General features: G+C 39.9%; 1 protein-coding gene across 4 annotated transcripts in view; it reads right to left on the bottom strand.

Annotated features, from left to right (window-relative positions):
- Positions 1-157: 157 nt before the first annotated feature.
- slc20a2 (solute carrier family 20 member 2) overlaps positions 158-15735 on the bottom strand; it is a 31980-nt gene continuing 16402 nt past the window's right edge. For 2 of the 4 annotated variants that reach the window (XM_072681857.1, XM_072681858.1), the window contains exons 5-11: positions 15304-15400; positions 14585-14704; positions 13210-13419; positions 12368-12977; positions 10844-11029; positions 7871-7955; positions 158-4428 (exon numbers count right to left, since the gene is read on the bottom strand). In XM_072681857.1, the coding sequence (XP_072537958.1) occupies positions 4264-4428; positions 7871-7955; positions 10844-11029; positions 12368-12977; positions 13210-13419; positions 14585-14704; positions 15304-15400 (1473 nt within the window). In that variant the 3' untranslated portion in view covers positions 158-4263. Of the gene's footprint in view, positions 4429-6819; positions 6905-7870; positions 7956-10843; positions 11030-12367; positions 12978-13209; positions 13420-14584; positions 14705-15303; positions 15401-15735 lie in introns of all 4 variants that reach the window. The other 2 variants (XM_072681859.1, XM_072681860.1) reach the window with 2 other exon arrangements.

The raw sequence follows: 15735 nt of genomic DNA, 5'->3' as shown, positions 1-15735 counted from the left end.
TATTCTTTCTATTATAATCTATGAATCGTGCCTCTTTCATTCCCCCTCATTTTTAGCCAGTAGTTTTGTGAGCTCCCACTGGGCTGAAAATTTGATTACCGAAAATCAAAGCGCTCCTGAACGTGCAACACAGCGTGAATGAAACAGATGCACACAGTTGTGTTATTCTTTGTAATTTTAATTCCCATAATTTAATTAGTTAAAATGCAGACAATCCTCACAAAAAAAAAAGAAATCCAAAGAAATAAAACAATACAGTACATATGCAGATAAGGGTAGTAATTGTTAGGTCTACAGCCCTGTCTCAAAAGGGTACCAGACAGTTTACAGCATGGCACTAACAGCATGGCAGTACAGACACAACACATAGCAGGCGTCAGCAGGCCAGCAAAGGAGAAGGCTACATTCTGTCTAGTTTCGAATGCAGATGAAAACGTAATGAGAAAACAAGAAACGCCATCAGAACACCTACTAAGGGAAAATGTCGATATGCTGCCGAGTAGAAAACTGGAACCTTTACTTCTTACTTACACGATTAACTGGATGGTTTTCTTGTACATTGTTTAAATGCACTGTCATGATACTGTACACTAATAGGTTGCATTAAGCCATTTTCAAAGGGATTTCGCAAGTTTTCCATAAAGCTCCATGGAGCACAGCCATTGGCTGTTTTTGTTTTTCTTGTGTAAAGTGAGGGATATGTTTATAACAGATAAATGCTACCCTCCTGTGGCCACACATGCTACTGCATACTCGAAGAGACATTGGCCATATGAAGAAGTTTAGCTATATACACATAAATATGCCAGCAGCGGAAAGAGCAATTGGCGAAAAAGCAGATAAATGTCACCTGCTGGTTTGTAATGGTGACCGGTTCGGTGAAAACCTTGCTTCGCTGCGTCCATCTGTCTAAACAATGGTAACGCCACTGCTGTGGAGGTTCTATCTGGCAACTCACTATTGCAGTACAGGGAAACAAAATTACAAAGTTTTTTTTGTCCTTTACTTTCCAAAAATAATCATGAACATTGCTGAATTTGAACAATTAGCAACCACTCTCACTCTCTCGCTTTCAAACACAGGAGAGAATTCCCTGGGCAAAAGAATCAATGGATATATGGAATCTCTCAAAGAGTACTTTTTTTTTTTTTTTTTAGTCTGTTAACCCTTACCTGAATTATACTGTTACATATTGCATTAATTAAGAAACCATTACATCAGTATATATTTTAGATCCATTTCTCCGTATCATATCACCTAAATTTCTACCAGGACTTGTTTGAGCCCAGTTCACTCTCCAAGACAAGTCAGCACTCAGGGTAAAACTCAGATATGTAGAAAAATATAGTTTGAATGAAATTTATATATCTATTGATTTCATTTTTTTTAATCACACCCACCATGTACAGTTTTATTATTTCTTCTTTGTTTTTTTAAAACCTACATGTAGCGATGTTAAGCATGTAACGCATGATCATAATTCACACCGCTACAAACTAAAACACGAAAGGACGTGAGACACCTTGCACTATTCCTGGTTATTTCATGTATAATTTGAGTTAAATGTTTTTGTCTTTCATTGACATTTTTAGGCAACTGTAATGAGTTATTTCTACAATATGATAATGTAAACACCACAGTACTGAAGTTACTGTATCTGACAAACAGTAAAGCACAATATTACAAGGCAAATGGCCATCGAAGCATAGATTTTGTTCATGATGAAAGATAAAAACAGTATCATACACACACACACACACGAGGAAAATAAAAAGTTAACACTTTGCATTGGTTCAAAGCCACACGTTTGTACAAATCTGGTGACTCTCCAGAGGCAGAGCTTTAAGGTATCTTTCTAACCACCGGCCTTATGTCAACATCAGCCACACCTGGCTAACCAAACACCCCCACCATCAATAGATAACGGCACAGTAAAAACAGAACTGAACGACCAGTAACCGTAATGTTTTGACCTCTTTCTCACCGAACATCGTGTGTCTGAGTGGAAACGTTCTGACCAAAGGTTCCAAAAACAGGCCACGAAAAAAAAACAAAAAAACCCCAAAAACAACTAAACGCTTCCTTTTGACCTTTCTGTTACTTATTTGTGTCGCTGCAACAACAGATAAAACGCAACATCTGCATGTGGTCCTGTCTTTTAGTCTGTCTGTCTGTGGAATCCTGTTGTTGAGGTGGTCTCAGTGAGGTGCATGTATTCACAACTTTGCATGGGGATACAGTGGACTTACATCGAGTGGCACTATAACGTTAATGTAACTCTCCACATTTGTGCACTGGTAGCCGTTTGTATCCAGAGAGCGTCTAACACTGCCTTTCCAAAACGGTATGTGCGAATGCTGGTGCAGTGAAGGTGTTTATGTATGCGGGTGTGTGCATGTGTATTTGCTTGTGCAACAGGACAGCACTATGTGCCGTTAAGTGGGTTTTGGCTGTAGCTGCACGTATAAGTTTTCTCTTGGCATTTTATGTTTGTTTTCGGGATCTACTGGCTTTTTAATACACTGATCTAATACACTGTCCTCCTACACTGTTTCACTGGTGCAGAAATACTTTTCAGATTCGCTGCTTTTTAACGTAAGTATCAGGAAAACCAAATCGGTTTATCTGATAAAGGAGAGAAATAAAATAACTGAACTGAACTAAACTGAAATCTTTGGTTAAAAAAAAGAAAAGAGCAAGGGGAATTATCGAGGCACCTACTATATTAGTTCTGATTCTTGACCCACAGGGCCAAAGTCCTTTTCATTAACTGTCAGATCAGTACAAGCGGATTAGCAAGTCTTGAATATTTAAAATATATGTTTTGTGACACTATAATTTTAATACGTTGAAAGCTGATTCTCAACAATAATGTTCTGTAATTTTCTGATCAAATACAAACGTACAATATTTAGCTTTTTCTACCTATTCCAGTGAGTAAGACATCACAGCCGTTACGAAGATGTATACATTTTGATATTTCGATAGATAAATGTACATTTTTTGGCCTATGGAACAAATTACTTTGGAGCAGACAGGAAATGATCCTAAAATTAAAAAAAATAACAAAAAAAACAAAAACAACTAAATTAAAATGAACAGAACACTTAATTTAATAAAAGTTGCCTAACTGGACTGGACTAATTAGATAGATAATTCCATTTTATTTGGCACCAATATGTTAGAAACATGGTCTTTTTGATAATTCCATATTGTTTCTGTGTAATAATAAAATTTGCTGTCAAAGCTTCACATCGGTCAATACTCCAAGCCACCACTGAAGCTTTCATGATATTAGGAAAACCCCAAGACAATATAAAGAGCAAACAAAAATGCTTTCAAAGTTCATCATGAAAAATATGTACAGTAGAATATTAGCATAAAGTTAAACTATTTTCATTGTTACTTGTATTTTAAAAGGAAGTTGGTATGGAAATATAGAAATAAATAGAACAATAAAAGAAATGGGCTTTTTAAAATGACTTTGAAAGTGGAGTGTTTTCTCCACTTTCTGAATATATATGACTCTCTTACTAGCTTTACTTCTGGATAGCAGAGGGTTGTTGAGGTATGACGAACTTGAATGACAGTATTTACATTAAGCTGAGTTTTGTGGCCTCATAGCTCAATCACATATAGCGGTTTTGCAGAGTATTACTTGCATGGCCTTACTTTTTTTTCCACAATTTACCTAAACATTAACTCCAACAGTGATGTTTTTTGCATGTAACAGACTGATTGCACAGTTCTAAACTGTTGCCTTATGTGCTCACTGATACTGAATGTGGTCATTTAATATACATGCACTTCTGATATGTGCATGTTTGTATGTGTGTGTGTGCGTGTGCCTATTCCTATGTGCAGACCTGACCATTTACCCACCTTGCCGCAGCCTTGACCGTGAGCAAACTCTGCCTGCATGAGAAATGTTTTTTTTTTTGTAATAATGAAATGCACTGCTTCATGAGACGTACTGTTCTGATGTACGGTAACGTTACAACAGCTAAAACTGAAACAAAAAGAAAAAAAGAAAATAAATACTTGCAGATAAAACGAAGAACATTTATGTCAGAAAATTCTGGATGCTCCCCAGGCAGGTTTTGAACACTTCCCCCCCGCCCCCCTCTTTATCCTACTCCTCTTTATCAACTCTATTTCAATCTGTCTCTTCATCTTACCATCTTTCGGTCTAATGAATTTTTGTCTTGCCTTCGCCCCAACCATCACCTCACTATACATTCTCTTTATCCCTCGTTCTTCCTCTCATACAAAAGGCAGGATGCCGTAGACAAACAGGGCCATGACAGCGGCGCTGAAAAGGCCTGCTACAGGGACCGTAACGAACCAGGCCAGGAAGATGTTCCGGAAGAGGCGCCAGTCCACTGCCTTCCGGGAGCGGATCCAGCCCACGGCCACCACTGAGCCCACCTGGATGGGGACGACACACACATACACAGAGAACAATCAGCAGAAGCACTGAACGTACGATACAAGATTAATATGTTAGAGTTACAGGACAGGAAAAACTAGGTTAGTAAGAGTCTGTCCTCTCCATTCGTAACACATAGACACCCTCTGTGGTAGCAACTGTTGCCATGTTAGACAAGCGTGACAGAAAGCTGGTCAGCAGGGATAGGGTATTTGTTTTGTTTGTTTTTGCTTAGACACTTTAAGATAAATCTATTTTTTGTGTGAGTGAGCAGTCCAAAGGTTTGCAGCCTTGTTGCTAAGGCAGAGGCAAACCTGGCATCCTCCAGATATATAAATAACACTGATTTTATAGTGGAATGTAGACTTTAGGCTTTTTTTTACACCTAAACAACAATTACTGGTGGACATCACTTTCATTAAATAAGATTTAGGACCTAAGGGGGATTACACTTGCAATTATATTTTCCAAAACGTAGACCAAAAAGAATGTCCGATGGTAATTCTCCGCTGAAACTGAAATTTAGTCCACGATTAGGTTTAATCTGTGTCCGGGAAACCAGCGCTATGTAGTGAATCTAAACTCTAAGCTAAATCCCTTGGATTAAATATGATTTCTGCCAGTGTTCTACTGAGCTGGTCCGACCTCACAGCAGTTGCTACAAAAGGCTGCATTTGTATATGAAGTATGGATACTACTTCAGCAGGATGATAACTAAAATAAAAGACAAATACCTAAATAATAAATAGTGACACGTTCTATGCCATTATAATAAGTTTATAACAAGCCTTTATATTCCTTATTCCTTTAAAGTCCTTACCATTCTGATTTCACAAACTAAAGCAGGGCCTTACATTTCCCAGACTTTTTGCGCAACACATGAATACATTATCTGCTATAGACCATTGTTTCTCAACCTGTCTCCCCCTGCAGTTCAGCAGGCACGCAACACTCCCCCTCCTCACGCAGGGAAGCATAACAGAGGCCGCATGAAGAGTTACATCTCCATACATGCTGTTGGTGTCAGGTGCCTGTCAGACAGCTGGGCTGCTAGCTAAGGGAATGATTTGGCTGTTCTTATACGGTCAGTGTAACTCAAGCCCTCAGCCAGGGGGGGCTAAATCTGGAGTAAGAGTCAAACAACAGAGAGTCAACAACAGCCAGGAGACTTCATCTATACAAGGACAGTAGAATTTAGAGTAGAGTTTAGGTCTTAGAACCTGCCAGAAAATAAACCTTTTATACTATAAATGAGTTCACATGCTGAATTGAACTCTAATTCTGGCTTCAGGCCAATCAGGAAACAGCTCAATAAAACCAATCTGAGGTGGTCTGAGCAGCTAATGGCATATCAAAAGAAAAGTACAGTTGACACCAATACCTACTAAAGATGAAGCCCCTGAGACTGCTGCGATTTATTACTGTCAGCTTACTCAGCCTGTGTAAACTGAAAGTACCTGCCACAATGTTCTGGAAATGTAACCTTCAGGCCCCTCACAGGGGCGTGTTTTACTGTGGATCATAACTAGAAAGTAACGTGAGCCTATTCATCACCATTCCATTCACATTTTGGGGGCTTCGAATTGATACAATCTGACTAGTCATGCCTTACCCACTTCTAATTTCAACACAGGACTATGCATCCTGCGTACAAACTCCCTGTTTTCACCTGAAAATGATAGATGGGCCCTGGCAGTGCAGATGTACAAAGAGAGTCCCTAGGGGAAAAGAGTCCATTTGGAACTTGATGTACTGGTCCCTGTTCGCTCCCTGAAAGCCCTCTAAAAACACCCCCTTCCTGTAACATCCCATTGTGCACTAAAATGTCAAGAAGCCCCCAAAAAGCCACTGCAAAAAGATGGAACAGAATAAGCTGGATGTTAGTATTTTCCATAAATTTAACAAGGAAACCAAATGAACAGGTTTTTGTGTTGTTAGGAATTAGGTGGGGATGAGTAGGCACAATGTGATCACCTAAAGTCTCCCTACCTCTGCATATTCCTTGACTTAATTCTAAGCCAGACATGCGAGTGGTAAACACTCCAGACAAAAGACTATAACAAAGTGTTTCTCAATAGTACAGCAAAACACAGCTCTGAAATGTCCATGTCAATTAAAATGAGGTTAATCTGTAATTACGTTTGTAGTAATTATGAGATTGCAAGTTTCTACTAAACAGATACAGTGGTAACTTCATTCCTAAGGGCCTATCCTAAATCTGTAAGTGTCTGAAACTCTCAGATTCACTGCAAAAGAAATGATCAACATCTACCATCATGCCGTCACATGGTTGCAGTAGTGAGTGATGATCGGCTTTTCTGCGATTATGCTATTATAGCTATGGGGAGGGGCTCAACTCTACCAAAGCTTCCCTACAACATCTTCGGTACCTTGCAGTGGGTGGAGCTTATGGGAACGCCCACATTTGAGGCAACAAGCACTGTTAGAGCACTCATTACTTCAATGCAAAATCCACTGTGAAGAGACAAAGACAAGGAAGGAGACGAAAACACAGTCAACAGAGAGATATGTAAGAAACAGCATGGAGCAAGACACTGGGTGACCCAAGCATACAGACACCACAAATACAAAGCACCATGCCATGGGAACAAAGAGAGAAGGGAAAAGTGGGAGAGGGGCACCGCACAGGAGGACACTTTCAAAGAGACTGCCGAAGGCTCTTTGACTCTGCATGCACCGACTCTTTGTTTTAGAGGGAAGGAGGGAGCTCATGTCCTCCTTTCCAGAGTATGCGAGAGGGCTGCATTACCCAAGCCAAGAGAGGCTGCTTTCAATTATGTGGGACGTGACTTTGTCCCATTGACATTTGTGTGCAATGGAGCTGGGTGATAGTTATCGGAAACAATTTCCAGACGGGTGGTGTCAGAAGTGGGACGGCAAGGATTGCATTAAGATCAGAGAACCTGATTGCTGGCAGAGCGCCTCGGGCTCATAAAAAGCACTGCTATGCCTGATGATACCAACTTCTAGGAGAACTAGGGTTGTCATAATCACTTGATTAAAAAATGGATTATTACTTGATTAAAATGTTCAAAAATGATGAATTCATTAAGAGCCTGATGAAAAAAGCCATTGATATGCATTTTTGCTGTACAGTCATTTAATGGCTTCCTTTCATTTAGATATAACAGAATTATTGGACAGTCCACCACTGTAATTCATTTTCCAGCACATTTTCAAAAGTTAAGCTATTTCTAAAGCGAGTTATATAATCGGTAACAACAGCCCTAACATGACAACATGAACCAAAAGTGTAAGGTGTTCTGTAGGTAGGACGTGTCATATAAAGGTGTGTGTTAGAGTTTAGCACCAGTATGTGTGGCAGCCTCATAAGCAGGGGATCTTGCAGCACCTCTGAATTTCTCTGCAAGCAGGTAGCTCGCGCTCTCCTCTCGCTCTAGGCACACCAGTTTTTTTTACCTTGCAGTGGGTGGTACTGATTGGGAGTCCGATATTGGACGCCAGCACAACAGTGAGGGCTGAAGCCAGCTCAATAGTGAATCCACTGCGGGGAGGGCAACAAGAGATAATTTTATAAAGTTATACCTTTATTAAGATCACTATTGGCAATGCATGCATGATCTGGTGGGAAGGGTACATGCACCCAGCATGCATACCTGGAGTATTTAGGGCATGCAAAACTTAGGGTAAAAATTATTGTGCAGACACAGCAGGAAGTATTGGTATATTGGACAAATTTCAATTCATAGTTAGGTAAAAAAAAAAAAAAAAGTGTGTGTGCATGTGACTGATGCAAATTAGAACAACACTGTCAAATCTAAAGATTTATTGAACTCAATTTCTTTAAATTTCTGCCATTTGTTGATTTCTGTTTTTAATGGATTTTCTGTCTTAGTTTTTAACCAGTTCTGCTTTTTAGATTCAGGTTTTTAAAGCTGCTCTTGTTTAGCTTCAGAAAGTAATGAGAGAAGGTGATGAAAATGAAGACTGAGGCAGAGAGAATGAAAGAGATACCTCTGCCCATGTATATCTGCTCGGATATATACGGCTCTGTAAGGTTACGCCTGTTTAAAAGAACATTGCTCCAAAACTGCATTACACAGAATTACAATCCAGGAGCCACAAACATCAGGGGCATAAGGAACACAAAACTGTTTAATGACTCTTTAAATATATTCAAAATGAGGGTTTATTCATGTTAAACTCACCATACATCACGGGTAGGTTCAAATAAGTTAACACAGTAGGGAACTAAGTACAGATCCAAACATGTACTGCACTTGTCAGAATACACCATAGTCATTCCTTCCTCATTTTACGTCCAGGACACACATCCAAAATGTCAGACAGGGCTTAGGACTCGGCCAAGAAATCAGTGCTGGGTTTTACTGGCCATTGGCACTTCTAAGGCCTCTTGTACTTTATACACTGGGATTCAAAAATCCATCAAAATGAACAGAGCAGCAAACTGACTGCCGTTTCATGTTATATTTAGTCTAGATTTACGCAGCATTGACAAGCTCTCTGCTACCATGACCATGAGAAGCCTAATTAGCTGGGATATTAATTAAAAGTTTGTGGAGACACAGAGACAGATAGATCCTGTCATATCTCCGAAGGGAACCAGAATTCGCCAGTTCTAAGGTGTGAGTATGTTGGGCATTAGTGTTGCAATAATATCCAGCACAGTTGGGAGTGCTGATCTCCTTGTCTTGATCTTGAGACTGGTCAAGACTTCCAAGAAACCATGGACGTTCTTAGAAAACCATGCTGTGACAGAACAGCTCAGATACCTTTTCATAAGGCTTAACAGACTGAGTTAATAGTGCACATTACATATACTTGGGTTTTTATTATTATTATTATTTTTTTTATTCAGAAGAACTAAATAATCAATAATCTATGTAACCAAGCAAACATAAACCATTACTTGGTAGCATCCTCTTTTTGGTAGAAATCACAGCTTGCTAACACGTCTTGTAAGCAGCTAGTCTTTCGATTCTTATGGTTGAATGTTTTTCTGCCACTTTACTTTGGAAGATGCCTTAAGATCTGAAATAATCTTGGGTTGTATTGCATGCACAGCCTGTTTACGGTTTTGTGACATTTTCATGTCATCTGGGATTTTTAGGTATGTTTTGGATTGTTGTTCTGTAAAAAAAAAAAGCTGAAGCTGAAAAGAGAATGGCTTCTAATAGATGGTTTGATATTTGCATCCAGGATTTGCTGTTTTTTTGTGGAATCCATTCCTCTCTCTACCTGTGGAAGATTGCCAATGCCACTGGTGGAAACACAACCCCAAAGCATGACAAATCAGCCCCCATGCTTCACAGTTGGCAAGGTTTTCTCTTCATTAAATGCAGTTCATTTTTTTTCTCCAAACATACCTTGGCTGACTGTGGCCAAATTATGTTTGAGCAAGCAACATTTGTGGGCATTGACTATTTTTATTTTTAGATCTTTAGACAGTTGCTAAGTGTTAGCACAAGGTATGAAGTCAGAATTTATATGGCTTGGAAACTTGATTCAGGTGGTAAATCCTAATTACACTTTGTGACATGCCTCAGCTCTGATTATCTACAGAGGCTGTTTACTATTTTTTTTTTTATTAAAAAAACAAGTCTCTCATTTGGTATTATATATTCAACACGCAATGATGGCTTTTATATTAAATCACTGCCAAAATGAAATGAGGGTTTTTGTTCATTTAAAAAAGGTAGACCAAGTTGCTGTTATCTCTGCTACTTGCTTTTGCACAGTGTGTTTTGTTTGGAACTGTTTGTCTTGTCACTATACGAGCAGAAGGTCATAAAGGTTCCGTGTGCAAGTGTTGTGCTAAATTTAGCAGACGTAGTTAGTTTGGTGAGAAGGGAACAAATAGTGATAAGTCTCTTTGCATAAGAGTTGCCCTCGCTCCAACATCCTATTAGGTTGAGTTCATGCCGCAGTTGCTTGCTGCCATGTAACTTATTTTGTGGTGCCAACACAAAGAAGGACTGTGAGCAAGAACCCAAATGTAAGCTTTACAGATCTAATCTGCCGCGATTTTATTGGGAGATAAACAGTGGTGACCCAGTTGGCGAGGCAAGTGCTCCATTTTTGTAATGTGCTACCCTATAAAGACTGGTTTTTGGAGTGGGACGGAGGCATAATTGAAACTTGCCGTTGTTATGGGTGGGTCATCCAAAAATGCAAGTGTGGCTAGTGTGTATAGGAAACCTATTATTTCATCTTCACACATACACATGATAGCATGTCTGCAAAACACACACTGTTAAATACTAAATAAAGAAAATAAAAAATAAAAAAAAATCATACATGCAAGTTCAGGCATTAAATACTTTTAAACATTTTGATGCATGCATCAGTAGGCGCTAGTGGATTTCCCATGCAAAGAGCAGGAATGTTGTCCTGCCAGGAGCCTGATCTCACCTGGATGGGGTGATAGGGGTGAGGTCCTTGCCCATGGTCTGGATGACGCGACGGCCCCACACCCACAGACCAGCGCAGATGCCAATGCCACCGTAGAACAGAAGCCACACAGGGGTGGTCGAGTCCTGCATCACCCCGCCCTGCTCGTAGATCATCCACAGAGCCACCAATGGACCAATGGCATTACTGCCGAAAGGGGAAAAACTCTTAACAGCTTAGATTTAAAACCATTAAATACTGCTAAACTGTTTACATTTGACACGAAATATTTACTTTGGCTGCAAGACTGTGTACACTAAACAAGTGGATATCAAACCCATTAGTTAGCCTTAATTATGTGTAATCATGTTGTGCAACCAGACTACAGCGTTAAAAGAAATATTTTACTTCCCAAATGAAATATTTTGGGGGGGGAAATATAACATTTATTAAAATGAATTTGATTTGAAAGAAATTTACTGAAATCATTTCATATGCATCTGATTCAATACTTTTCAATTCTTCACAGTAGCTAATAATACAAGAATGTAAAGAGCACATTTAATTACAACCCTACAAATGACTGAAATCAAGTAACATGACCTATACAAGAATTCAGAGCATTTGACGCTTTAGAACTTTGTTCTACTGTGAAAAGTGGTTTGGTAGGCTAAACACACGAGCAGCAGATTAACCTACACCCGTGGCTATGTCTGACTTGGTTCTTAACATTCTGAACAAATGCCAGATCAATTATAGAGTCATGAGCCAGATCTTGTGGCACAGAATTGCGTCGAGGGATTGTTCCAAGAAAACAATAATGCTATGGAATGTGCTGCTGAATGCATTAACTTTAAAGATGCCAAATAGTTCAGGCCTTTCGAGGTCCTCAAACAAAAATGAACCAAGACGGAAATTATAACCAGAAATTCTCCAAAAACTGAATACTTTCTCACTAACACCAGTCCCATTAGTGACGAAACAATAACATTCACTGAGGTCATACATTTTTTTTTTATGTTAAATTTGGGCATTTGGAGTATGTAAAGATTTCTGGCAGCAAAGACATGACCTATAAACGACTGCTGCCGCGGTACACTAGGTGGCAATGTGTGCCTTTCATTTGCTAGATGGAGAGGGAGAAGTCTAGCCATTCTCTTGTAACAGCACAACACAACAAGAACAAGAGGAAAGTCAGCTAGCTAGCCATTTTTAAATGTGGAGTTATGGAGAGATAAAAGGCCACATGTTTTTTTTTTATTTTTATGATAAAATGTCCTAGAACAAGAGGAACAAAAAAAAAAAAAAAAAGCTAATTTTCTGAAACCAGAGAGACGTCTTTTGTTTTCTTCAGGGCTCAAAATGCGGTTTAAAAATGTACATACTAGATACTAACCTTAGTACTATAATATTTCTAATGTTATTGAATGATAATTTCATTACATAAAGCTTCCGTCATACTGGCCAACCCTATGGGCTAGGAATTTATAAGATGAGACATGACAACTACTGCCAGAGTAAAGAGAACCGTCAAAAATGGCCTACCTGACATCATTGCCACCATGTGCAAAGGAGCCGAAGCAGGCAGTGAGGATCTGAAGGAAATGGAAGAGCAGGAAGACCTGGGGATTGTCCCTCTCTTCCTTATCCTCATCAGCACAGTCCTCCAGTGCCCCTCCAGCAGCTGGTGTTGGCTCACATTTCTCTGCACCTAGCTTCACGTCCACTCCACCCTCCTCTGCTTCGATCTCTGCCTCGGCCACTGCATTGCAGTAGCTAGAGTAGCTGTCGTAGCGCAGGCGCTTCTTAGAATAGAAGACGCTGTCACCCACCAGCTTCTCGCTGTCCTCAGGTGGTGAAGCGGTGGACTCGGAGCGCATCAAAGGCTGAACGGGCATGCCACAGATGGCTGCTGTATAGCATGTGTAACTGTTGTTGCGGCGTAGGACTCGGTAGTTGTTGTCAGGCCGTGAGCTGGCACGTTCGTCCTCTAGGCGGCCCACGTGGATCTTGTGCAGCAAATCTTTGTAGAGCCCAGAGTCCTTATGCACAGTGTGGTATACCTGGCCGTCGCTGCGAACATGTCCGTCAAAGCTGAAGCTTCCGTTGGACAACGGCGACTTTAGGCATCCATTGGTCATAGAGTGTGTGCGTCCTGATGTGATACAATAAGCCAAAGTTCAGGTAACTAAATATGGATATAAAATGCAAGTGGGCTTTCATAAATATTTTCATTAAATGTTTCTTCTGCATTTTCTTTAATGTAACATGAACATGTTCCTACTGTGAGATATAAGTTTCCAATAAAAATAACTATTGCACTCTTAGACACACCAGAAGGGGGTTAAGTTAACAACTTTCTGTATGGAAAACACTCCCAAACTCACCATACACCCTGCCATTAGGCAGGACAGTGCCTCCATTGGCCAGGCTGTTCAACTCCCCAGTGGATTCTCCGGTTAGGGGTAGTTCAGCATCATCGTTGCCTTTAGCCCCAGGAAGCTCTTTAAACACTGGAGCCTCCTCTTCCTCCTCTGGGATTTTATCTAGACTCTCGTCAGAGATGCGCGAGAGAACATGCTCTTTTTTCAGCTGACCTGGACATGGATGAAAGGAAAATGATGAACAAAAGACCTCAGCATTCCTCAGCCCTAACCAAGGATGTGATGTGCTGAGTAAAGACAAGGCTGTAAGCAGGCTTTGGGAAGGAGTGCATGGAGTGCTCAAGAACATTTGCGTGTGTGTCAGAAAGGTGAAAAAGCAAGGATTCATTTCTACTGCTCTGTATACATCAAACAAGCATAATCCCATTAAACAAGGATAATCCTTACAAATGAAGCCACAATGTCCATTAGATTACAAGTCTACTTCTCAAATAAAGTGGCCATAATTACAAGCCGAAGGAGAGATATGCAATGGTCTTTTTCCCTCTTTATAGGCAGTATTTGATATAGTAGTCATGAAATGGGCAGATCACGAATGCTAATTTCATTCAGGATCGATGCAGAAGAAATTTCATTTCGGTTCAGTGCATGACGACCATAATTTTAATGTGGTAGGTGGCATTATGTACTAAAACTTTGAAGTAACGGACAATGCAACATCCTCTAACAAACAAAAGTCATGTCAGTGACAGCAGTGTATTGAAAACACAAAATTTTACTAGTGAACTCAATGCATTATTGATCCCAGCCATCTAACAGCTGCAGCCAAAGCACAACATTCCCCGTGCCATCACTTGCAATGCCAAAAAAAAAAAAAAAAACCCCAAAAAAACCCTGCGACCATACAGCAAGATCCATGCGACTCACTGAAACTCAGAAAACAGTAAGACTTCCAAATAAACAGCTTCAGAGTTTATTTGCTTTGTGATCCTCTCGGCACTGGTTAAGCATCAACATGGGGCCATAAGTCACAGCCAGCGAAAGATGGACACTCCACTGCACGGCACCCCGGTGGAGCAACAGATGTTAAGCAAATCCTCCATCCTCCTGAGCTGTCGAAGATGCGGCATGCTGAGTCAAAGCTCTGTGGTTTTCCGAAAGCTAGATCAGGAATAATAACCCGTTCATAATAGCCGGACCATTATGTCGCTTGACTTGTGGCTTTGCAAATGTGTTTAATGATAGAGCTGCAAACAATCAAACCATCATTCTGCAGAGGCAGGCAAAGAGGAAAGAGCCAGCAAAAGGACAGCCTAGCATTAAAAACTACTGGAACTAGCCTGCTTTTGCTTTGGTGATTAAAACATAGGGAACGTACTTGCTATTTTCCTTCTCATCCAGGGGCACACAACGATCCAGACCAGCGCAGCACACACCAGAGACCCTGCCAGAGTGATGAGAGCTATGGCCCACACTGGGAGCATCTCCAGACCAAGCACTGCAAAAGCACAGAGTTCAGATACAAACTAGGGGTGTAAGAAAACCACAATATATCAAGTATTGTGAAATTTTGCAATACAGTATTGATTCTCAAAAACCTGAACTCGATTTTAATTAATAGTTTACATGTAAACACTGGCGTTGTGTTTACACCACGACCGCTAGTTAGCAGTCTTCAGATCCCACAGTTTTGACTGTATAAAAAAATATAAAACTTTTTTTTTGATATTATGCATTTATCAACAGTTTTTTATACCATTACAGTTTTTCTAAAATCTAAAAATAAACTAAATAAATCAACAACATATTGTCTTGCTTACTGTATCTCAAAATATTGCAATATATTGAATCATAATCCCATTTTGCACTGCCAAGTAACAACATTCACTTTTACAGGTGGTCTTTCATCAAATGGGTCAGTTTTGGCATTACAATTTAATTATGAGGCCTGTAAGCTTGTGTTTTCATTCATTTTATGAATAATATAATGTTTATACACACACACACACACACACACACACACACACACACAATAAAATATGTGGTGGTGTTGTTGTTTTTTTAAACTACTGTTCCTTTAAGAGAATGATGACTCACATGGAGCTCCCGTGTACATAATGGAGAAAGTGTTGATGCCAATAGTAGAAGCATAGAACAGGGGCAAAGCACGAAGGCCATTTGGAACAGGATCATCCTACAACAAGAGAGAAAAACTCCAAGCATTGCTCAACACTGACTTACAAAGCAAAATGTTGCAAACTGGAGGCGGATTCATCTACAAGTCTAATTTACTTACTTTTTTACTGCTGTAACTCAATATAACTGGAAAAGGCAAATAAGCCACAGGGCAAGTGATATGACTAAACAATGCAAAGCATGAAAAGGTGCAAACAATTCAGACATCAGAACATTAACTTAACAAAATTTTGGAGTTGGTTAATTACACCAGAATCAGAGTTAGAACAAACATCATTAACACTCCAGACAAAGTGATTTTCTGCCATGCAGTGCAGTTCCACAAACCACTTG

Source organism: Salminus brasiliensis, chromosome 6 (assembly GCF_030463535.1).
Source record: "Salminus brasiliensis chromosome 6, fSalBra1.hap2, whole genome shotgun sequence".
NCBI lineage: Eukaryota > Metazoa > Chordata > Actinopteri > Characiformes > Bryconidae > Salminus > Salminus brasiliensis.
This window is presented reverse-complemented; position numbering and strand designations above follow the sequence as displayed.